Source organism: Tiliqua scincoides, chromosome 13 (genome assembly GCF_035046505.1).
Source record: "Tiliqua scincoides isolate rTilSci1 chromosome 13, rTilSci1.hap2, whole genome shotgun sequence".
NCBI classification, from domain to species: domain Eukaryota; kingdom Metazoa; phylum Chordata; class Lepidosauria; order Squamata; family Scincidae; genus Tiliqua; species Tiliqua scincoides.
The window spans coordinates 11,635,955-11,659,987 of record NC_089833.1 but is presented as its reverse complement, the minus strand read 5'-3'; the positions used below and the strand labels follow the sequence as shown (position 1 = coordinate 11,659,987).

The following is a 24,033-nucleotide window of genomic DNA, read 5'->3' as shown; positions in this document are numbered from 1 at the left end:
CCCCTGAGAACCTCTCCGCGAGGCTTACTCCTCGGTAAGCATGCCAAGAAGTCAGTTTTGCTTCTCATGCATGTTTCAGTCCACGTGGTAATCTGGATTTTTGGGGGGGGAAATGGGGGCACCTCTTTTCTGTGTCTCCTGGACACCATTTTGCAGCTTGCTCTTCCTTCCTGCTTGTTCCCCTTTAGGGTTACAGACTACCCGCTTAGGAAACCATTTGGAAGATAGGGTCAATAAATTTTTGCGGCGCCAGAATCATCCGGAAGCCGGGGAAGTCTTTGTGCGGGTAGTAGCCAGTTCGGATAAAACAGTGGAAGTCAAGCCCGGAATGAAATCCAGGTTAGTTCTACTTTGCAATTAGCCATAAAGGCATTGCTTGTCGCCTCCCTGCATCATCTCTTTTGGCGAACAGAAGGTGTCTTTGGAGCAGGAAAGCAGCAGTTTCCATCCATATAGATTAAAAGCAGGCACTTCTGTTGGGGAGCGGCAGTCTGTCTTGCTTTTGGGGCCATTGTCTGCTGGAACTGGTCTTCCAAAGAGGTGGTTCCCCCTTGCAGCACTCTCTGTGGGAGGGGATCCTAATAGCAGACGCCTTTATTGTGCAAAGTCCTGACTTTGCCCGTGGGCCCCTCTTTTTCCTGCTGTGGAAAGGGCCTCCTTAGTTGGGCTGCTCCTCCCGTTCCCTGCAGGGCAGGCTTGTGGGAGCAAGCACCTCCAGTCCCAGTCCTGCCTTGATCCAAGGCAGAGAGCATCGGTGTAGCAACCTGCTTTCTAAAGACAGCCACGGACAGCCCGCCTGCCCAGTGAGCTGCTTAAATACATCGTGGTTTGGAGACTGGTGGTATTCAGTGGCTGCTTCCACTTTACAAGCACCCTTGAGACTCTCAGGATTTCTGTTGCCCTTCTGAATGAGCCCCATCGCGCGTGTTCTTTGGAACAGAAAGATTTAGTGGCGGCTCTTTTTCCCCTGCAGGTTTGTAGATTCCCGTGAGATGGCCGAGGCCTTCCCCTACCGAACAAAGGCCCTCTTTGCTTTTGAAGAGATAGACGGAGTGGACGTGTGTTTCTTCGGCATGCACGTTCAGGAGTACGGGTGGGATTGTCCGCCCCCAAACACCAGGTACACGTGACTCTTGTGCAGGAAGGGTCTTGGGGGAGCCCATTCATGGAGCACTTGTTGCGGCTGCATCCCGAGGCTGCTGCCGCGTTCCTCCAGCCTGCTGCAGTTGGAACCGCGTTGATCCTCTTCCCCTTCACTGAGAGCTTCCGTACTGCCTTGCTTGTTCCTCATACAGCTCTTTCCCAAAAACCGGAAGCGCGAGAGGAAGGCATTGGGTGATCCATCCTTGTGCAGTCCCTTTAAATGTCAAACCATGAGAAGGCAGAGCACTTTTCCATCTCCACACGCAGTCCCTTTAAATAAAACAGGACTTCCCGTTTTGGGATGTGATGAGGAGGCGTGGGATGTCTGAATGTTGGTGCATATCTTGTGGCAGGGGTGGAGCCAGGCAGATGACCTGGTTGGACCATCCCCGGGGTAGCTAATTGGTTGGCACTCCATACCTACTTGGACCCCCCCCCCCCACCCTTACTCTGGCCATCTCTGGCTCACACCAGACTTTCTACAGCTTACCCCATTTCATCTCTATTCCCGGCTTCCCTTTTCTGTACCAGGGTGCCTGCCTCCCTCTCCCGGCTCCTCTCTCCTGTGCCTTTTGCTCCCATCTCCATCCCCCTCTCCAGCGTTGTCCTCTGATGTCCAAAGTAACGCACCAAAGGCCTCCGCTCTATAAACTTGCGTGATGTGAAATTGAGGCTGATTTGCATTCTGAGGTCATTGGGCCTTAGGAGGCGGCATTCCTTCTCCGAGTGAAATGCTGCAAACTTTGCTTTGCGGTTGGAGACAACTGCGTGGCTCTCGGAACAAGCAAACCAAAACCCAGCTGCTCGTTGGCTGAATCTGTCTCTCCCTGTTCTCACAGGCGTGTGTACATCTCCTATTTGGACAGCATTCATTTCTTCCGGCCCAGATGCCTCCGTACAGCTGTTTATCACGAAATCCTTATTGGGTACCTGGAATATGTCAAGAAACTGGGGTGAGTGTTTGAATGGGACGTCTTAGCACTTTGAGCCAAATGATGTCAGTTTCTTTCAGTAACTTCCTTTCCAGGGGTAGTGTGGTTAAAATACCACACTGGTTTTCTCTGGGAAAGTGTGGTATACAGGGAGAGAGAGTTCTGCCTACAAATGTGTCACTGAACAATACACTTCTAGGAGTCACTGTCCAGTGTTAATGTGGGGCAACTAGAAACCCTCCAAGCTGGGTGCTACACAACAGGAGGCAGGGAACTTTGCTCAATCCCTTCTGCGTTGGATTGCAAAATCAGGGTAGTTGACGTGGCAAGCCTCTCTGTGGCTAGTGAGCTGTGTTGGCCTTGACACATTACAGGTTGTGCAGGCCTGGGCATTTCTGTGTTTCCTGTCCCTGTGCATCCCAGCAAACCTCCCCAAGATAAGAGAGATGGTCCACCAGCAATGGCTGCTGGCACTTTGCACAGGAACCAGTAGATCAGGAACTACTGCCCAGGCCCTGGTGTCTCTGGGCGATGGCACCACAGGAAGGTGGCAGTGACGGGGTTGGGAGACCCACAGAGCGTCTTTGTGCAATTCACATGGGCCAAGAGAGTAGTGCATCTCTTAAAGCACCCGTCCGGCTCCACGTCTGGAGGAGAACACACTAACTGGGATGTGCTTGCTCTTTTGGGACTGCAGGTACGTGACCGGCCATATTTGGGCCTGCCCGCCAAGCGAGGGTGATGATTACATCTTCCACTGTCACCCTCCTGATCAGAAAATCCCCAAGCCCAAGCGCCTGCAGGAGTGGTACAAGAAGATGCTGGACAAGGCCTTTGCGGAGAGGATAATTCACGACTACAAGGTGAAAGTCGCTAAGAGAGATGGCTAGAGGTGCCTGAGTCTGGGTGGCGGAAGCGGCCTCTGTTGCCCTTCTCACTAGAAAAGGGGCTTGGTGGTTGGGACAGCAGCGGCCTTGGAAGCACGTCGCAGCTGTGGTTTCTGGCTCTTTTGGCTGTCCAAAATGAATGGAGCAAAAATGGCTGAGAAGTGTTTTTAAAAGCTGATGGCAAACAGCCTCTGCCTGGAGGCGGAAGTGGGCCGATCAGGAAGCCCCTTGGGCGAGGCCCGTCAATGCAGTTTTATTGGCAGGGTTTGAGCATCTGCTCGGGCGGAGAAGGTGGCACTTGAAAAGTTGTGCTGTGCGGTTAGAGCAGTGGAGTGAGTGCGTGTATGTGTTGTGAACTTGCTAGTCTGAGGCGGCTCTTGTTGGGCCGGCCTTGGCGACAGCCGCTTAAATGTAGCCAGCTGCTCAATGTGGAAAATGTGGCCCCTTCACAGGACATCTTCAAGCAAGCCACGGAGGACAGGCTGACAAGTGCCAAGGAACTGCCTTACTTTGAGGGCGACTTCTGGCCCAATGTCCTGGAGGAGAGCATCAAGGAACTGGAACAGGAAGAAGAGGAAAGGAAAAAGGAAGAGAGCACAGCAGCCAGCGACACCACAGAGGTGACTGCAGGCCTGCCAGCCTTGATGGTGGCAGGCTTTATCAGTGGAGGAGAGGGGAGGTGCAGACTGTCCAGCCCAGTGGCTTATGGGACAAGCCGGGTGCACCTTCGGAAGTGGGAATGGAAAACAAATTCATTGGAACCTGCTAGTTTTGAAGGAGGGTCTGTCTTCCTGTGTGCATCCCGTACGTATACTGCCTGCCTTGCCTTGTGGGGCACACGCAGTTGAGAGGCGGGGCACCTGCCTTGGTGTGCAGAAGGTCCTCCCAGGTGCGCAGTCCCTGAGTGGCAGCAGCCCCAGGTGGGGCTGGGAACAGACCCTGGAGAGCTGCTGGCACACCGACCACACAACTAACTTGAGTGCACCAACCCTCCTCTCATGCGCATGTTTGGAGAGAGCCCATGCTGAGTGCCCAGGCGGGTCTGTTTCCTTCTTTCTCTGAGCTGCTTCGAGAGGTGTACTGGGGGGAGGAGAGGCAGGGGACTGCCAGCTGTTCTTTTTTGGCTTGGCCTGAGGAGGGGCAGGCCTATCTGAGATGGCTGCTGGCAGTGGCCCTGCTTGGGGGTAGAGCTGACTCGGGAACAGGAGTCTCTTCCTGCGCCCTTCGAGCGGCCCCAAGGTCCTCAGTACTTCAGGCGGGCAGTGTTTAGAAATTTTGGGAGGTGGGCTTGGTTACCTTCAGAGCATTGGAACTGATTCCCTGAGTTTGATGCAAGCAGGGTGTGACTCACTGGTGTGCCTTCCTTGGGACTGTGAAGCAGTTGCTGGTTTCTTGACAGGGACACCAGGGCGACAGCAAGAATGCCAAGAAGAAGAACAGCAAGAAGACCACCAAGAACAAGAGCAGCCTCAGCAGAGCCAACAAGAAGAAGCCCACCATGCCCAGCGTCTCCAATGACCTGTCCCAGAAACTCTACGCTACCATGGAGAAGCACAAGGAGGTACTCTGGGGAAGGGCTCTTCTCCCTTGGGCGGACGACAGCTGAGCCTCCTGCCCTCTGCAGGGCTGGTGTCCCTTCAGGCAAGGTCAGGACCCTTGGCTGCTGCCAGCCAGTCGAGCCGCCTGCTTCAGTGGAGGCCGCGTGGCTCAGTCTGCTGAAGCCTCCAGGTTCCGTCTCAGGGCAAGGAGCGTGGAGGTCAGCTGCCTGCCTGTGTCTGCAGAAGGGAAGGCAGCCTGACCTCTCTCTGCTGTGCCCCGTCCCTGCAGGTCTTCTTTGTCATCCACCTACATGCTGGGCCAGTCGTCAACACCCTGCCTCCCATCGTGGACCCGGACCCGCTGCTGAGCTGCGACCTGATGGACGGGCGCGACGCCTTCCTGACGCTGGCCAGGGACAAGCACTGGGAGTTTTCTTCGCTGCGCCGCTCCAAGTGGTCCACGCTGTGCATGTTGGTGGAGCTGCACACCCAAGGGCAGGACCGCTTTGTCTACACATGCAATGAATGTAAACACCACGTGGAGACAAGGTGGCATTGCACGGTTTGCGAGGTGAGTGTCTCTGGGCTGCCTGGGAGCTTCTCTGGGCCAGAGCTGGTGGCTTTCGGGAGAGACCAGCCGGTGGCGGTTTCGCGCCTTTCCCTGGATGTCCTTTTCCGTACAACCAATTGCTTGTTTAGAAAACACATGTGATTGCCAGAGCCATGACGTTCCCTTTGAAGCTTGCCAAATAAATGAGAGAGTGCCTTGGATACGTGGCTAGACTGCGGCTTGGCTGAGGAGGCCTGGGTAGAGTTGTCCTAGTGGTCTCTAGCCCCTTTGAGGGATCAGCCTCCCTCTCACTCCTGGTGTGAGCGGGAAGGAGGTGGTGGGAGCCCTCTTGTTAAGCAGCCTGCTGTTGCCCTGCCCTGTTTCTCCATACAACAGCTCTGGGAGCTTCCCGACCACTCGGTCCTGCAAGTCTGACCTGCTTATGTTTGTCTCCCCCCCCCCCCGCCCACCATTCAGGACTACGACCTCTGCATCAACTGCTACAACACCAAGAGCCACGAACACAAGATGGTGAAGTGGGGCCTGGGCCTGGACGACGACGGCAACAGCCAGGGAGAGCAGCCGTCCCGCAGCCCGCAAGAGTCCCGGCGCCTCAGCATCCAGCGCTGCATCCAGTCCCTGGTGCACGCCTGCCAGTGCCGCAACGCCAACTGCTCCCTGCCGTCCTGCCAGAAGATGAAGCGGGTGGTCCAGCACACCAAGGGCTGCAAGCGCAAGACCAACGGGGGCTGCCCCGTCTGCAAGCAGCTGATTGCGCTGTGCTGCTACCACGCCAAGCACTGCCAAGAGAACAAGTGCCCCGTGCCCTTCTGCCTCAACATCAAGAACAAGCTCCGCCAGCAGCAGATCCAGCACCGCCTGCAGCAGGCCCAGCTGATCCGCCGCAGGATGGCCACCATGACCACCCGCAATGTGCCTCAGCAAAGTTTGCCTTCGCCTACCTCAGCGGCCCCCGGGACCCCCACGCAGCAGCCCAGCACCCCGCAGACGCCCCAGCCCGCCCCCCAGCCCTCCCCCGTCAGCATGTCGCCCGCTGGCTTCCCGAGCGTGGCAAGGACTCAGCCGCCTCCCTCTATGCCTGCCGGCAAGCCTGTCCCGCAAGGGGCGGCCCCCCCGCAGCCTGCCCAGCCTCCCCCCGGAGCGGTGGAGGCCGCTCGGCAGATTGAGATTGAGGCTGCCCAGCAGCAGCAGCAGCAGCAGCAGCTCTACAGGGTCAGCGGCGGCGGCCTGCCTCCCGGCCGAGCGGGAATGGTGAGCCCGGCTGTGGGTGCCGTGAACCCCTTGCAGCAGCAGCAGCAGCAGCAGGCGGGCCTGAACGTCCCCCGGCCCAGCTCCGTCAGCGGCCCAGTGCTGTCCGGCATGCAGTCTGGGCAGTGGCAGTCGCCTCCCATCCCCCAGCAGCCATCTCTGCCCCCAGGAATGCCAAGAACAGTCATGCCGGTGCCAGCCCAGCAAGCAGTTGCTGGCCCCAGAATGCCGGGCGTGCAGCAGCCGCCCCGCAGCATCCCTCCCAACGCTTTGCAGGAGCTCCTGCGGACCTTGAAATCTCCCAGCTCTCCGCAGCAGCAGCAGCAGGTGCTCAACATTCTGAAGTCCAACCCTCAGCTCATGGCAGCTTTTATCAAGCAGAGGACAGCCAAATACGTAGCAAACCAGCCTGGCATGCAGCAGCCCCAGACCGCACTGCAGCAGCAGCAGCAGCAGCCCCCACAGCCGCCCCCACAGCCACCGCCACCGCCTGCAGGGCTGCACGCTCAGTCTGGGTTGCCGAACATGAGTGCCATGCAGGCAGGGGTCCAGCGGCCAGGAGTTGCTCCGCCCCAGCCGGGGCTGGGCGGCCTGAACGCGCAGGGACCGTCCCTCAATATCATGAATCCGGCCCACAACCCTGGCATGGCCAGCATGAGCCCTCAGTATCGGGAGATCTTGAGAAGGCAGTTGTTGCAGCAGCAGCAGCAGCAGCAGCAGCAGGGAGGTGCTGGGATGGCACCTCACAATCAGTTCCAGCAGCCCCCGGGCCCCGGTGGCTATTCTCAAGCCATGCAGCAACAGCGGATGCAGCAGCAGCACCTGTCCATCCAGGCGGGGGCCATGGGCCCGATGGCCCAGATGGGACAGCTGAACCAGATGGGACAGCCTGGCCTCGGAGCGGACGGCAGCCCCAACATCCAGCAGGCCCTGCAGCAGCGGATTCTGCAGCAGCAGCAGCAGCAGCTGAAGCCCCAGATAGGTTCCCCGGGCCAGCCCAATCCCATGAGCCCTCAGCAGCACATGCTCTCAGGACAACCCCAGGCGCCTCACCTCCCCGGCCAGCAGATGGCCGCGTCCCTCAGCAACCAGGTGCGATCGCCGGCACCGGTGCAGTCGCCCCGGCCCCAGTCCCAGCCTCCACATTCCAGCCCGTCCCCCCGGATACAGCCCCAGCCGTCCCCCCACCACGCCTCGCCACAGACGGGCTCCCCGCACCCAGGGCTTTCTGTGACGATGGCCAGCTCCTTGGATCAGGGACACTTGGGCAACCCAGAACAGAGTGCAATGCTCCCGCAACTCAACCCCCCCAACAGAAACGTGTTACCGAATGAATTATCCCTGGTTGGCGACACTACAGGAGGAGACACCCTCGAAAAGTTTGTGGAGGGCTTGTAGCAGCACGGGCAGCTTTCGTCCCTCACGCGTTCCTGGACATTTTGTACTGAAAACACAGACCTCTTGCTAGAATGAAACCCTAAATGGGACTGGTTCTTCCTACCTGCAGGGAAGGACGAATTGCTGTTTAAAAGAAATACAAAGAATATATATTTTTTGTTAAAACCAGCCAGGTGTGGTTAAAATATCTGGTTTCTTTTTGTTGTTGCTGTTGTTGTGGGTTCCTTTTTTTTCTTCTTTTTTTTAGTTGTTACTGTTGACTTTGCTTTTTTTTAAAGGGGAAAACAAGTCCATTATATTCATATTTTTATTTGTACTTTCAAGACTAAGCGTTTGCATTTAACAGAGAAGAACCATACTATTCAGAAACTGTTCCTTGAAATAATGCAACATTCTAATGTATCCTGCTAACTTTCTGACATTTGACAGAGAGATTTTTTTTTTTCTATTCTATACCGAACACTGCAGGTGTATCTGAAGTATTACTACCCCTGGGGAAAAAATAGGAACTGACTCTCTTGCACACTCACACAAAACACACAAACAGATGTAGAAATCGTTGCTTCATTTCTCTGACGAAACTGGCTTTAGATTTTGAACGAGAAGTAGGACGATCACTTCCTAGGCTGTGCTGATTTTGATAGGGAAGAAGCCTGTTCTTTTCTTTTTAACTCTTTGATGTGAAACTTGAAATGAGGAAAAGCAATTACCGTGTAAATCATGCGAGCTCTCTAATTACTATAAATATGAAACAAAAAAAAAATTCAAGACGATTCAATCACTGTATAGAACGGGGGGAAAGCAAGCTCATTTCTTATTTCTATAGCATATTGTTCAATAAACTGTGCAACAGACAACAAAGGGTGGTCCTTCTTGAACTCATGTACATTGTATTAACTCTTAGTGGTTGGATTCTTTTTTGTTATTGAAAGATGCTGTTTTCAACATTGTACTTGGACTATGCATGTCTTTTTTTTCCATTGTATATAAAGTATTGCTTAAAAGTGATATAAATTACTGAAGTTTTTAACATGTATTCTGTTCTTTAAAACCCATGTAAGAATGTTTTAAGGTTTTTTATTTATTTATATATAGGTTGGATCATGTTCTTTGTAAGACCGGGCTACTTATTTACTCAGGACGCAGATCCTGGCCAGTGGCACCTGCGAAAAGCAGCACCCCTCCCCTTCTGTCTGCAGATGTGCAAGGGATGGCAAGCAGCAGTCATGGCATCGCGCATTAAGATTTGGAGATGTTCGGCCACAAGGGTGAACACAAATTATTAGCCGGTGCGCCATTCTGGAGGTTTCTTACAATTTCTGTAAGCTTCCAGCAAGAGCAGTGCCAAGTTGCACTCTAGAGCCAGAAACAAAAGGGGCATCTGCCTCTAAAGAAACAGGTAGCCCTTCCCTACTTGTCATGGCCTCCATGCTGGCCAAGCTCCATCAACCTCTCTGCAGTTAGTGTAGCCGTCTATGGCTGCAGAAGGCACCTGTCTTGCTTCCTAGTGGAGAGACCCAACTGTGCAAGTGTTATTTAGTTAGGAAAAAAAATCAGCTGTTCAGCCTGCATGCCCATAAAAGAGATCGGCGCAGGTTGGCTGTGTGGAGAATGTGGATTTTTGTATGTGAAATAAGTGCTTCCTTCACAATTACTTTTTCTGCATAGGGAAAGGGTACATCTTCAGTAAGCAAGCTGTCCCTGCTTGGCTATAGGTCCCAAGCCTTGCGCCTTCAGAAATAGGCTGGAAAGCCCAGATGCTGTGTATCATGTTGTATACGTAAAAGGAAAAAAAAAAAAAGCCCTTTATTTGTGATCAAACAGAAGACACAAACTGTGCTGGTGTTTTTAATAAAGCTGGTAAAAATGCTTGAAGGATGGTTCTAAATGCACTGAGGCAACCACTTCTGCGCAAGGGGGCTTTTGTAAGGCTGGTACTGCTTGGGTGCACAAATTGGTCTGGGTGAAAGAGGGCATAAGGGTTGGCAGGACCGCTCCCTCCTTCCCCCCCCCCCATTTGAAGCTTTCAGTAGCTAATCCTGCCAAGCTGCATAATCTGTGGTTAGCAGAGTTACCTTCCTAGAGTCTCCAAGTCTGGTTTTGATTTTGCAAGCAGAAAACAGGCAGGGCAAGGGTTCTAGATCACAGTAGTCTCTCTCTGGCTTTACTAGGGGATCAGAGCAAGGGAAACCTGGGACATCCACAGAAGTGGAGGAAGGCAGAGTGAAATAAATTGCTTTCCTTCTAAAGCTGTCGCCCCCAAAGGTGCTTAAACAGACCGTTAATAGCTGAGTGTAATAAAGGTACTTAGAATCATTGTATGATTTTTTTTTTAATTTTTACTCTGGGCAAGGAGAGGCATGGAACTTCTTTCCTGAATTTTTTCAGATGCTTAGGGTTACCTTGTCTTGAGCACCCAGGGGTGCACTATTGTGGTCCCCCGCACCACTGCCACTTTGATCATTCAGCCCCACCAAGAATAAAAACAAAAATCCAGGTTTGACAGGGTCAGGGACTAGACATTGTAATTCACTTTGTATTGTAATCACTGCTTTGTTATTTAGTGATAGCTCTTCAGCCACCTCAGGCCCAATTCCTGTTGCTGTTTTGGTTTATATAAGCATTTATGTATGAAATATATAAGCAGTTCAGCCTAAGATGCAACCCTCAACATCACCAGCTAGGACAGAAATGGATGGGGCTGCAGTAATTGTTGGGGGGGATGGGGACTTTTTTGTTTTGTTTACTGAAGATAACTTGTTTCTAGCTATTTTCTGCCTTCTGTAGCTCATTGCATGAGTTTCTATGTGAGAACCAAGTGCTTATTTCTGCCCGTCATCAATGATATGGGTCGCGTGGGGTAGGTCTGTGGAACTCCTTGCCACAGGATGTGGTGACGGTGTCTGGCCTGGACGCCTTTAAAAGGGGATTGGACAAGTTTCTGGAGGAAAAATCCATTACGGGGTACAAGCCATGATGTGTATGCACAACCTCCTGATTTTAGAAATGGGTTATGTCAGAATGCCAGATGCAAGGGAGGGCACCAGGATGAGGTCCCTTGTGATCTGGTGTGCTCCCTGGGGCATTTGGTGGGCTGCTGTGAGATACAGGAAGCTGGACTAGATGGGCCTCTGGCCTGATTCAGTGGGGCTGTTCTTATGTTCTTAACTACAATTCCCAGGAAGCCTTGCAGGTCTCTTGTTGTCTGGTGTGCTCCCTGGGGCATTTGGTGGGCCGCTGTGAGATACAGGAAGCTGGGCTAGATGGGCCTATGGCCTGATCCAGTGGGGCTTTTCTTATGTTCTTATATCACTTCCTGCTTAATGATGGCAGTGTGAATGCTAACTTTGGCTCTCTGTATGAAATGCGTTTGACAGCTCTGCTCCCACGGCCTCTCCTGGATCATGCTGGGCTGGGTTGGATCCAGGAGAGACCTTCACTTGTAACCCACTTCTGGGAGCGACTTCTGGTTTTCAGAGGCCACTTCCAAGTATGGCCTGGCACTAACCAGGAGAGGCCTCTGGAGTTTCCGGGTAAGTCATTGTGCAAACTTCAGGAGTGGACCCCAGCATCCACTAAATTCCTTATTCCCGTGTGGTGGGGTGTGCCATGTCTGGAATCAAACTCCTGCAGCTAAGGAGCACATGAAATAACCAAAGCTATTAATGCATCATTCGGAAGTGTTTTTAATTCCAGGTTAGACCCCAATGATTTGGAATCCCACTGATACAGACATTGCACCCTTCCTTCGGGAACTGTTGATGTCCACTTGGGCGCTTTCCTGCCCCTGCAAGAAAATAAAATTAAATTTTTTTTTTTAATTGACAAGTGGAAAGATGCTGGACAGGTTTTTTTTCTCATCAGGACCGGTATCATCAAACTCCAGTTAGGCCTCACAGCATCTAATCACCTGTGAGAACCCCACTGTTACCCATCTGTTGGGCACTTTCCAACTCTCTAAAGGCCATCCCAAAGCCCTGGCACACCTTCCCTTTAGAAAGGAAGAATCCATAGCTTAATGACAGAGCAGCTTTCTCCGTTTGAAGGAGAGCCTTTGCTGTGCCTGAAGCTGCTTCTCTGCTCAGGTCCACTGCGAAACAAAGTTTCACAGGCAGCACTTTGAGCATTCTTGCGGGCAATGACATCTGAGCTTCTGCTGTGGAAATCCACCCCCCCTCCCCAACAACACCCTTGCCAAACCTTGCCAAATCTTTAGACTCTTGCCCACTCCTTCTTCCGCAGCTCTTTTCTTTGGACTTTCCCAGAAATGGTCTTGGGCAGCTGTTGAACAAATTCTATCTAATGTGGGGGAATGTTAAGAGACAGAGAAAGAGATGCTGAGCACATTGACTGCAATGGGAACTTATGTACATTAATTGTGAAAGACTTCATTTAGTAAAGGATAACTAGTGAAGACAAGGTGCAGTGGCAGCGCAAGCGCATGACCTCCACGATTGAACAACTCCCATGCAGTGGGCATGGTGATGAACCACCACCCAGCCCTCAGCTGGTTTTTTGGCTATAACTATTGATAGAACCAGGATATTTCAATGCACTTTCTTTCAATGCATTCTGCATGAAATCACGCATCAAATGATATATAACATGATGGTATTACTCAAAAATACAAGATTCTAAAAATTTTGGCCAGTGGTGGTGTCACCCCCCTGTGCGTGTCACCCTGTGCATCCCGCACCCCCCTAGCGATGCCACGGACAAGGTCACAAAGAAATAAGAAAGCCAGCTTTTTCCTGATAGTGCTTCTATGCCTTTAATCCCTATATACCAGCAACAACATTAAATGTATACTTTCATTATTTTGGTTTCGCTTAAACCATTTCTGCCCAAAGTTGCATATATGCAACAGGGATCAAATGTGTACATCTGCGGGCTGGGCAGAAATGGGTTAATGAACAACAGCTTCAGTGGCTAAAGTTGCAATCCTATACACTCTTAACAGGGCTTTACCAGGGACTGAAGTCAATGGGGGTTATTTCTGGGTAGATTTGCCTAGGATTCTGCTGTAAATGTTTGTTATTTCAGTAGCTATTCAAAGCACAGGAGCCCTACTAGAAAAAAAAATTGAGGGCATGATGGCAAATGCGTGTTGGAGATGCCGTACCCCTTATAGTCATCCCAAAGCAAACTCTGGATGGAGGGATTATAGTTCTCATGGCTTATAGAGCTTTCTCCCAGCTTGATCAGGTGTTTCTACCCTGGCTTTGCTGTCTACTCTTCCAAAGATGTTCAAGCCCTTTCATCAAGCTGCTGGAAAGTCCTGTCCCTTCTATTGCCACAGAAAAAGCAGTCATTCACAACCAATTGATGTTCTTGGCAACAATTTAGGGTGTCATTATCGATCGATCGATATAGCCACTCTGAAAGGGGGTCATTCCAAACACCACACTTGCCTTTCTGGGGTATTTGTATGGAGCCGTCTGTTTTCGGACATGTTCCTGGAGCTCAGCGGTTAGTTTTTGTTTATCATGTGACTGATAGGCTGCAGATAAGATGATCAGTGCCTTCACAACCTATAACATAATCAAAAACAAAAATATATTTTGCTGGGTCCGCAACTACAAGGTGACCCAAAAGTAGGTGGACAGTAGGTGGAATAAATGTTATCATTTACTGTTCACCTACTTTTGGGTCACCCTGTATGTTTAAAGCACTGTTGAGCAGTGGTTCCCAAATGCTGGGTCGCAACCTGATTTTTGGTGGGTCGCCAAAAGGTGATGGAAAGATCAGATAACAAATGGTCTCGAGCCCTGAGGCTATTCCAAAACCAGATCCTATAGCTGCTAATTACCCTGCAAAGAGCTCAGCTTCTGCAGTTTGCAATGTAGCTGCTTATCTGCCCTGCAAGAAGCTGAGCTCCTTCAGATTTCAGCCTGTGTAAATATAGGGAGATAAATGTTTGAGGGTCGTTTTTCTGGTTATTATTACTAATAGATAGATAAATATTTATTTCTATATCTTTTTTTTTTTATAAATCTGGTAAACCTAGGTGGGTCCCAATAGAGTGTTTTAAAAAGTGGTCCCTGTGCTAAAAAGTTTGAGAACTGCTGTAGAGGATTGTTATCACCGTGAAATAGGGATAACATTTCACTATGCAAAACATTTCACTATGTCACGATTTCACTTCTGTGAAAACAAGGGGAAAAAAACAACAGTGAAAATCTTGGGATACAGTAAGCTGGCAACAATGTCTGGATTCTCCATTTAAAAAAAAATTCTAGACTAGGTCTACTAGCCAAAGGATAACCCCCTATCTAGAAAGAGCCAGTCCTTTATTGTTCTAGTGTAGCACTACTCAAATCATCTCCTATTGCATTTGGCAGTCTTACTGAAATCTAAGTGGGGTGTATATTTGAGGTGATATATTGACTTGCATTCACTCAGGGGCGGCTTTAAACCAATTGGACTAATTGTTTCCAATTGGGCCCCATGTCTACTAGGGTAAAAATAAAATGAATATTTTTACTAAATCATTTACTAAATCATCAGTCACTAAAGCAAGTGGTTCTGCTGCAACGTACTTTTCAGAGGTAATCTGCACATTTTATTTTATTTGTAGGCTGATATGTATACAGTTTTATATAAAATGTGCCCTGAACTCACTTGCACTTTTGAAGCACACATTTGGATGGTTCTCCATTCTACCATCGAGAGATTAAAGTCTATAATACATTTTATGTCTAACTCTAAGGCTGCAATCCTAACCACACTTTCCTGAGAGTAAGCCCCATGGAACAAAATAGGACTTACTTCTGAGTAGACCTGGTTAGGATTGTGCCCTAAGATTCTACAGACCTTGGCTTTAAAACTTGGGGCTCTTGCAAAAGAAATGTTTCCAGTTGGGCCCTGCGGCTCCTAAGGCCAGCCTTGCTTTTATTTCCAACAGATGAGCTAATGTGGCCTCCCCAATGCTCTTAGATGTACGTACCTCTCCTCTGATGGGATCGGGGCTGCTGATAACAGCTGATTCTTCTACGGCTGGGTGTCCCATCAAGGCATGTTCCACCTCAAAGGGCCCGATTCGATACCTAAGATTTCAAACAACAGCTTGATCTTGGCGAGCCGAGATATTGATCTGAAACAAAGCCATGCGCAGCCTGTCTCGTGCGCATAGAGCTTGTGCGCATACAGACTTGGTTCCACAGGCGGGTGGGAAGGATTTTTTTTTTAGCATGTGCAAAGTTACCAGCGCACTGTAGTCAGTCATAAGTTCTTGTGGTCTCCCTGCACACCCTGTTGGAGGCATGCTGCTCCCAAGGGATGGTTGCATTTGGGCGCATGGCTGCAATTCGGCATTGCTTTGAAAACAAACAAAAACATACCCGGCAGACAAAATGATATCGTCGGCTCTTCCAAGGAACTGGATGTATCCGTCTTCGTCGCACATTCCTCTGTCCCCAGTGAGGTAGAAATCTCCTCGTATGGTGGAGGCAGTTTTCTCAGGGTCATCCTAAGAACAATGGAGCCCATATGGGGAGGGGGGGGATGGCTGGCCTTAGGCCAATTTAGCCAATTGGGCCCTGTGCCTGCAGGGGCCCCACACTGGGGTGGCAAGTGGAGTGTCTTCTGCTGGCACCTTGCTCTGTACCTGACGCTCCAACATGGAATCTTCCATATCACAAGGAGAGCATGGCGAGTGGAGCATTGCCCCTGGACAGCCCTCCCTGGGTCTGAAGGGTTCTTTCTTACCACGTAGCCCAAGAAGAGACCAAGGGGCCTGCTCGGTTTGATTTTTAATGCAATGTCGCCTTCTTTCCCAGGAGGCAGGGGACGGCAATGTTCATCTATGATCTGGAAGACGGAGAAGCAGCTATTGGATCCTCAAGCTGGCCTTTGAGCAGAACCCCATGCCATTTCACTGAAACTCTAGCATAGCCGTTTTCAACCGGTGCGCTGGGACACACTGATGTGCCGTGAATGGTCTGCAGATGTGCCGTGGGAGTTTGGGGCTGGGTAATTTATTAATAGGGCCATTGGAGAGGTGAGACCTCCACTAGTAGCACTGTCCGCCTTGTCTATTGTAAAAAAAGATACTGTACCCTGAAAATTTTAGCGCTTCATCTTTACTGTGAGATGAAAAAAACAGATGTGCCCACTTAACAATGGGGAGATGTTATGTGACCTCCGCTGTTATGCAATTCAGTCATTAAGCAAACTTTCAGCCCAATCTAGTGCCTTTGTTGTGTAAACAGACACTTTCAGCTAGACACTAGCTGGCTGCACGGGCTACTGGAGATAGATGGTCTCTTCTTTGCGCTAAGTGCCTCTTCGTTGTGCTTTGACCACCGCCGTATATGCGGTCCGTCATTAAGAGGAAGGTCATTAAGCGGCGCACACCTGTCGTTGAAAATTGCTGCTGTAGCACTCTAATGTCCAAGTATTGTATCAGTATAATGTCCTACCCATATTGCCTGGGCTACCATGCCCATGTATGTTTCCCGTATTATTATAAAGGTACCAACCTGAACATCGTAAGGTGGACAAGGCTTTCCTATAAATCCAGGCTTGATCTTCATCCCTGGCCCAGTTGCACAGAGCAAGGTCTGTGAAAACAAGTAGCAAGTGTGCCATCAGGGTTGTTGGTTGCTACAAACAACAAACTATGGCTTTAACTGTTGAAATTACTTTCAATTATTTGTTGGCATCCTTCAGTCTCGGAAGACTATGGTATCATGCTCTGAATGGTGGTTCTGGAACAGTGTCCTCTCCACTGCGCAAAGCCTGGGTAGAGTAGATATGGAGGATAGACTGTTACCCATGCAGCAAATCCCCCCTCTCCATGTCACTGGAATGGTCCAATGGAAAGGCAGAAGCCAATACGGTTGGTTCCAGCGGGGTCGCAGGAGTTGCCAGAACGTGACTGTGTTCAGCCATGAACTGCCTCAGGGACTCCGGCTCCAGATTTTGCCTCGAGGTTGTCTCCTGAACCCTTTTCCCTAACTGGATGTAGCCACAAGGCAGTGGAGGTTTGGGATCAGAGTTTTCCTTCTCTCAGATGAGCTGCCTTCCCAAGCTAAGGAGTCCCATCTACCCGGTGGCTGTTTAGTCGCCTCTTACGACAAGTACAGCCAAACTGAGGGCCTATTCTTATCCCCCAGCCCCCAGGGGTGACTTTCAATTAATTAATTGCAATTAATCACTAATTACAATTATTTTCAACACCTGCCTGTTCCACTGAACATTTGGGGAAGGACCACAGTTCATAGAACCAGCACATTTTTCAGATTCAATTTTTGCCTAAGCGTGTCCATATTCCCCCCCCCCTTTACGATCTGGACTGTGTCATTAGGAGAGGAGGGGTTGGACTCTCTCTCTCTCTCCCCCCCCATCCTGCAACAAAACTACTGCTATTTGCCCTGGAGGGGATGCTGTTATCGATGCCCACAGCAAATTCCTGGTGGGCCATGTTATCAATGCCCACAGCCATTTCAGGTGGGAACAGATTTTCATTGGGTGGGGGAGAGAATTGAACCCCCTCGCTTTCCTCATGTACCATAGTTAATTGTATTGGCAACCTTCAGTCTCGAAAGACTATGGTATCGCGCTCTGAAAGGTGGTTCTGGCACAGCGTCTAGTGTGGCTTGCAGGTCATCAGAGAAGCCAGGTGTCATTGTCCTAACGTTCCAGGTGCCCAGCTTTAGGGCAGTAGTTTTCTGTTTTCTGTTGCATGGTGCAGAGTTGTCGATCCGCTTGTCGGTTTTCACCCTAAACCCCACGCACCCCATGAGGTTAACGGACCGTGGCGAGGCAACACCTTACTGGCTGGGAGTTCATCGTTAAAAATCGACACCCAAACATACTGTCTCAGTCTGTCCATAGCCTTCGTGGATTTTCAGGCCTGTCTGAGCTTCCCACTGCTCCTGGAGTTCAGGGTTGGTTGGTTCCCCACCACTCATGCAGGTCCTCAGACTCTTGAATTTATAGCTGAATAAGTACACAGAGAAGAATTGGTCATCTTCTAAGAGACAACTGTCACCTCAGTGCACAATCATTGATTAGAATAATCAAGCTCTTAGTGCAGATATACATTTTCCAGTTCTGAGTGTGTCCAAAAGGGTTGTGCTGTTATCCTAAAAACAAAGCCTCAGAACCCGATATTTAAACCCCTGTGGCACACCGGTTGAAAATCCCTGGTCTAGAGCAGGGGTGTCCAAAGTTTTTGGCAGGAGGGCCGCATCATCTCTCTGATACTGCGTTCGGGGGCCGGGGAAAAAAGGAATCAATTTACATTTAAAATTTGAATAAATTTACATAAGTTTACATAAATGAATAGATTAAAGATGAACTTGTATGAATGAATGAAGGTCTTGCAATAGCTCAGGACCTATAAAAGACCTGGCACAAAGCAAGGCCAGCCTTTCCTTCGCTGCCTCTGCTGCATCACAGACGTGAAACAACAAGCAGTGGAAGGAGCCCTCATCCCACAGCTCCCGCGAGAGGTCAAACAGTCGCCCTAATGCCGAAAGCAGTTGCGTCGGGCCAGTGTGGGCTCCAACAAATTTCCAGAGGGCCAGAAGCTTATTGGAGACTGGGTGCTCCCTGAGGGCTGCATTGGGAGTCTTCAAGGGCCGCAAGTGGCCCCAGGGCCGGGGTTTGGGCACCCCTGGTCTAGAGTATCATGAGCTTACCCTCTTGAAGGCGCCTGCCTTCTTGGTCCCTTTTCCTTGGAGCAGTCCTGCATTACATCCAAAATCAGGGCTTCCAATGGACGGGTTTGATTCAGGGTTGGCTTTAAATCAATTGGACCAATTGCTCCCAATTGAACCCTGAGCTTAAGGGGTCCTATGCTAGGGTCATCTAGCCTTCTATTTAGTCCATTCACTCTCATGCACTTTTTAAATGCACATTTTGATTGCTTTCCATTCTATCATAGAGATATCAAGTCCATAATAAATTTTATCTACATCAATAAGATTCTGCAGACTTTGGCTGTGAACCTGGGGCCCCACAAAAAAATGTTTCCACTAGGGCCCCACACAGCTTCCAAGGCCGGATCTGGATTTATTCCAATTAAAATAGCACAAGGGGTCAGGATCAGAGTCGGAACTGGGTTGGTTTGACCCCTAGGAAGCAAGCCTCCTGCTACACACCTGAGCCTTACCTGTTCAAATTATGTTGTAGGAACATACGAAAAATTGTCGGGGTGCCACAGAAGATCGACACAGGATACTTGGCGAGACACTAGAAATTAAAGACCCAAACTTCTCATCATCATTGCTTTGGGCCAGCTGAATCCTCTTTGAATTATTACAAGAAATTGCCCTCCCTCCCCCAAAAGAAGAACATCACATTATGGTTTGAGAAAAAAAACAGGAGTTTGATGGATGAAACCCATGTACATGCGCAAAACTGCTGGCACACAACCACATGTACTAAGCATGCCTTGGCTAAGGAATGCAGACGGCTCCTTTTGCCACCCCTGGCATGGATGCTCAGTGTGTACATCAGTGTCTCTTACATGATGTGTTTTCTTACAGCAGATATAAGAATAGGGTCTTACACTGAGAACTGTCTTTGGGTCAAATTGCAGCATGCCATGCGCAAAGACACACAACCCTTGAATCCACGTGGCGTACAAACTGCCGAAGGCAAATTTCACCCAGCCTGTATCAGACAGGCCCCACACGATGTCCGAGGGATTCGCATCCATCCAGTACCTGCAGACCAAGAGACAGACACGTGCAGTGCATTCACTTCCGTTTTAGTTTCAATGCACCTTATGCCCGAGGGCTAAACTAGACACGAAACTGGCAGACAGATCCTTTCACTTTTAGGATGACACAAAAGTGGTGGCTTGGGTGAGAGGCTGAATCAGAGCGGGGGCTAAAGGGCCAGAGAAGGGCAATTATAGCTGGAGATGGGCAAATCCAGCACAGCCTGACTCGAGTTGAGTCATGAGTCTCTGCCCCCTTTAACTCAATTTGGAAACGAGTCCTAATGGTTGGGCTTTTCAAAGTCTCCCAGAGTGTTTTGGGGACTCTAAAACTTGAGTTCCAGGTCATCTCCGTAAAAACTTCAGCTGTGCTCCATGGACAAACACGGAGCTGCTGCTGGGGTGTGTGTGTGTGTGTGTGTGTGTGTGTGTGTGTGTGTGTGTGTCAAAGTTCTCATTTAATACACCACTGAGGCCCCCATCCCATCTGTAAACACAGTGGGAGTGGGTGGGATGAACTGCATGAGAGCGGGATCAGAAGAATAAGAGAGAGGAGGGTCACATGCAGCAGCTGGAAGGTTTCCCAGGATGACCCAATCCTTTGCAACTCTACTCAGAAGTCGTCCCTCTGCAACTGGTCATTCAGTGAGCCTGCTGGAGCCATGCCATGAGTTTCTTCTGGATGGCTAGCGAACTGCCTCCCCTCCCCACCTTCTCCCCTCCCTTGATAATTGGTTCCTTCAGAGGTGGACAAGAGAGCCCGCTCTCACCTCCCCACCCCCCCACCTCCAAAAAGGAGGCATCCAAAAAGGATGCAAAAGCAAAACATTAACCCTTCTCTGCCTCCCAGCTGGAATTTCCATGATAGCCCCATGAGGTTTTTCACACTGCAAAAAAAGTAAGCAAGCACACCCAGATGGACTTAAGCCTGCACATGTGGGCTACTGACTCATTTGCGAGTCAGTAGCCTCAAACTCGAGTCAGTGCCAGAGTCATTGACACGCCTGACTTGAGTGTACACAAGTCAGCAAAAAACACATGTTTTTACAACTCGGACTCGAGTCCCCTGACTTGACTTACTACCCCCGATTATGGCCTCTTCCCCCTGCAGTGTTGCCTGAATTTAATAACTCTTCTGAACCTGCTTCTGACTCACACAGTCAGAGATACACACAGAGAGAAAAACCTGCATTATGTATCAGCTGAAAAAGAGAGAGAGAGAGAGAGAGCATCACAGACCCCTTTCTGGAATCAGAAACCCAGAATTACTTTGAACAGACAATCAGTCCAATTCCATGGCCGGCACAGGAATGTTCTACCATCTTGGGATAACCTGTAGTCCCACTGGTAAAGTAGATGGACATTGAATCTTGGCTCAGTGTTTTAACAGGCTGATGACTGTCAGATGCAGCTCTTCAAAAATGGAGACAAAAGCAAGAGTGGGCTATTAAGATCAGGAATCTTTGACAGGGGTGTTTGCATAGTCTGGGTTTCTGGCCTGGGTGGCTACTCTTGGCAAACAGATGTCACCTTGTCCCCCCTCAATGCCTTATGACAGGGGTGCCCAAACCCCGGCCCGGGGGCCACTTGCAGCCCTCGGGCACTCCCAATCCGGCCCTCAGGGAGCCCCTATTCTCCAATGAGCCTCTGGCCCTCCGGAGACTTGCTGGAGCCTGTGCTGGCCCAATGCAACCGCTCTCAGTGTGAGGGTGACTGTTCAACCTCTCACGTGAGCGGTGGGATGAGGGCTGCTTCCACTGCTTGCTGTTTCACGTCTGTGATGCAGCAGTGGCAGCGAAGGAAAGGCCGACCTTGCTTTGTGCAAGGCCTTTTAGAGGCCTTGAGCTACTGCAAGACCTTCATTCATTCATATAAGTTCCATCTCTAATATATTCATTTCTGTAAATTTATTCAAATTTTAAATGTAAATTAATTCTTTTTCTTTCCCAGCCCCCGACACAGTGTCAGAGAGATGATGTGGCCCTCCTGCCAAAATGTTTGGACACCCCTGCCTTATGGGATGGGAGTGATACTCACCTGAGCAGGTCGTGAAAGTTCAGCCATCCCTCTCTGTTCTTTTTGGATACCAGCACCCGGTTTTTCACTAAGGGGCAATCGGAGATGACCGAATCTACTAAAGGAGCCACAGTGTCATTTGTGATGATGCACTTGGCTTTAGAGGCTTGGAGCCTGTAGAGTATGTCCTTTGCTGTCAATAAGACCGTAGCTGGCATAAAGACAATTCCTACAAGCAAGAGAAAATGGTTTAAGAGAAGATCTCTCTTGCCCACAGTCCAAGGGTGATGGCACAGTGTTTAACACTACTGACCTGCCCTCATGCAGCCCACGGTGATCGTCCACCACTCAGGGACCCTTGGCAGAATGATGATGACCCTATCTCCTTTGTGGAGGTTGCAAGCACCCGAGAGGACATTTGCCACTTTCCTAGATAAGAGTCCCAGCTCTTCAAAACTCCACCTCACTTCTTGGCCTTCCTCACCGACCCACCACAGAGCTGGAAGGTCTGAAGGTCTCTTTCCATCCTATTGGAAACAATTTTTTTTTTTGTCCTCAAAAGATGTCGAAGATATTAGAAATATGATCTCTTCTGGAAGGACTTAACCAGAATCTAGTGCCAAGGCTTAAAACTTCGAAAGATGCGGGGGGACGGGGACGGGACAGGACAACAAGAGCATTTCTGGGTATGATACCATCAACTAAGGGCACAAACCTAGCCCTCACTTGGGCCAACCCAAGTCCCTTGCACTGGCCCCAAAGTGTTGCAAAACTGCTATAAGGTACTTTTGCACCACTTTTGGAGAAATAGGCAGGCACACAGACATGCACTGGCCTCCCCAAGCCAACACAGGCCCCGGAAAAAGGATGAGTTGCGTCAGCCAAGCTTGGCCAATGCAGGTGTCTGGAGGGGCATGGGGAAGACAGGAGAGCAGCACTAGCTTAACACTGTCTCTGGCTTACAGGATGGTCATCTTGGGTGATAGTGTAAAATAGCAGAGACACCCAAGCACACTGTAAGATTCATCAGTTTCTGCCTCTAGAACCCTTGAGAGAGAGGGAGAGAAAGTGCGCGACCTTTTCCTTTTGGGTCCATTTATCCAACACATCGCTGGCAAAGTTGAAGTGCTCTGGGATCTCTTTGAACAGGTGTTCCAACTCAAACGAAGCTGATCCACTACAGGCTTGGCTCGTGATTCTGTAAGGTAACGCGGCCATACGGACGGACTTCAACACCGGAAGTCGGGAGAGAAGCTTTGCTGCTCCCGCCATTTTGCCTTCAGGGAAATCAAGCACAGGTCAGTCACGCTGGGAAAATGATACCTTAATTCTGCTCGAGAACAAATCTGGTATCTCAGTAAATGTCATGCCACTTGGGGGGGCAATCCCAGCGGCAGATCTAGTTGGAACGCAGACAGAAATGGGACTGCCCCATCAGCTTTGGCATGGCTGCATCAGCTGCACCAATGGATAGGACTGGGTCCTAAATGATACCATCCTTCTATTATAACCTAAAGCAGGGTCACGACCTGATTTTTGGTGAGTCGCCAAAGAGTGACGGAAAGATCAGATAACTAATTGCCCCAAGCCCTGAGGCTGTCCAAAAATCCAACTAATTAGCAATCGGTTGCTAATTACCCTGCAGAAATCTTAAGAACATAAGAACATAAGAACATAAGAACATAAGAAGAGCCTTGCTGGATCAGGCCAAAAGCCCATCTAGTCCAGCTTCCTGTATCTCACAATGGCCCACCAAATGCCCCAAATTATGCCACATTATTCTGAATTCTAGTGACTCTTGTGTCAATCCATCTTGTACAACCTTCTACTACCATCAAAATGATGGCCATTGTATAGGATGGCACAAGTGCTAATGAGTTCAGCCCCCTCCCCCAACATTCACCTTCCATTCATCTCCTACCTCTGAAATGGGAGGATGAATGGTGGACCCAAACCCATCCTACAGCTAATGGTACAACGAGTGAGGCAAGAATAACCATCAAGTCCCTCAGAAAACCTCATGTTCTTCATTGATGTGATTTCAGTCCGCAGATGCATCAACACTGACACACTCCTATATATATATATATATATATATATATATATATATATATATATATATATATCTTAGCTCCTGCACTTTGCAAGATAGCTACTAATTGCCCTGCAAGAAGCTGAGCTCCTGAAATTTGCAAGCATACGTAAAGATAGGGAGATAAATGCTTGAGGGTCTTTTTTTCTGATTATTATTATGAATGAATGAATGAATAAATAAATAAATATTATTTGTATCTTGATCTCTTTCGTTTGAAGTCTGGTTAAACTACGTGGATCCTGATAGAGTGTTGTTTAAAAAAAGTGGGTCCCGGGGCTAAAAAGTTTGGGAATTCACTGATCTAAAGAAATGGTCTTCCACCTCTTACATGCTACGACCCCAATAAATAAACAAACAAACAAACAAATAAATAAATAAAGCTTGACAATACAGATCCACTGTTGATCACGCCCCCCTCCCGGGACCCAATCTGCCCCCCAACCCCCCACCCATTCTACCTTCCCAGCACTGTTCACTGTAACCAAATTTTCCTACTAGAGAGAGCAGAAAAAGTTCCCTTGAAACCTGGCACTG

At 49.7% G+C, this 24,033-nt stretch overlaps 2 protein-coding genes across 4 annotated transcripts in view; one reads left to right on the top strand and one right to left on the bottom strand.

Annotated features, from left to right (window-relative positions):
* Positions 1–8,747, top strand: part of CREBBP (CREB binding protein) — a 48,941-nt gene extending 40,194 nt beyond the window's left edge. For all 3 annotated transcript variants that reach the window (XM_066640372.1, XM_066640371.1, XM_066640370.1), the window contains exons 24-31: positions 189–339; positions 974–1,120; positions 1,983–2,096; positions 2,773–2,938; positions 3,415–3,582; positions 4,362–4,523; positions 4,790–5,071; positions 5,528–8,747. In XM_066640372.1, the coding sequence (XP_066496469.1) occupies positions 189–339; positions 974–1,120; positions 1,983–2,096; positions 2,773–2,938; positions 3,415–3,582; positions 4,362–4,523; positions 4,790–5,071; positions 5,528–7,717 (3,380 nt within the window). In that variant the 3' untranslated portion in view covers positions 7,718–8,747. The remainder of the gene's footprint in view (positions 1–188; positions 340–973; positions 1,121–1,982; positions 2,097–2,772; positions 2,939–3,414; positions 3,583–4,361; positions 4,524–4,789; positions 5,072–5,527) is intronic.
* Positions 8,748–11,929: 3,182 nt separating this feature from the next.
* On the bottom strand, positions 11,930–22,676 carry LOC136663605 (acyl-coenzyme A synthetase ACSM3, mitochondrial-like). Its single transcript, XM_066640418.1, has 13 exons — positions 22,482–22,676; positions 21,718–21,931; positions 21,426–21,633; positions 20,658–20,801; positions 19,236–19,392; positions 18,837–18,916; positions 17,536–17,659; positions 16,198–16,278; positions 15,425–15,526; positions 15,058–15,185; positions 14,664–14,763; positions 13,129–13,248; positions 11,930–12,016 (listed from the first exon to the last, which is right to left on the bottom strand). The coding sequence occupies exons 1-13, from the start codon at positions 22,674–22,676 to the stop codon at positions 11,930–11,932; spliced, it is 1,740 nt and encodes a 579-aa protein (XP_066496515.1).
* Between the last annotated feature and the right edge of the window lie 1,357 nt (positions 22,677–24,033).

Bases quoted from the DNA above. Each gene is read 5' to 3' on its own strand.
- LOC136663605 (XM_066640418.1), bottom strand. From the start codon at position 22,676: ATGGCGGGAGCAGCAAAGCTTCTCTCCCGACTTCCGGTGTTGAAGTCC. The intron at 21,634-21,717 runs GTCAGTAGTGTT...TCTTGCTTGTAG, and splicing joins CGTGGGCTGCATGAGGGCAG to GAATTGTCTTTATGCCAGCT. The intron at 17,660-18,836 runs GTAAGGCTCAGG...GTACTTATTCAG, and splicing joins CTACAACATAATTTGAACAG to CTATAAATTCAAGAGTCTGA.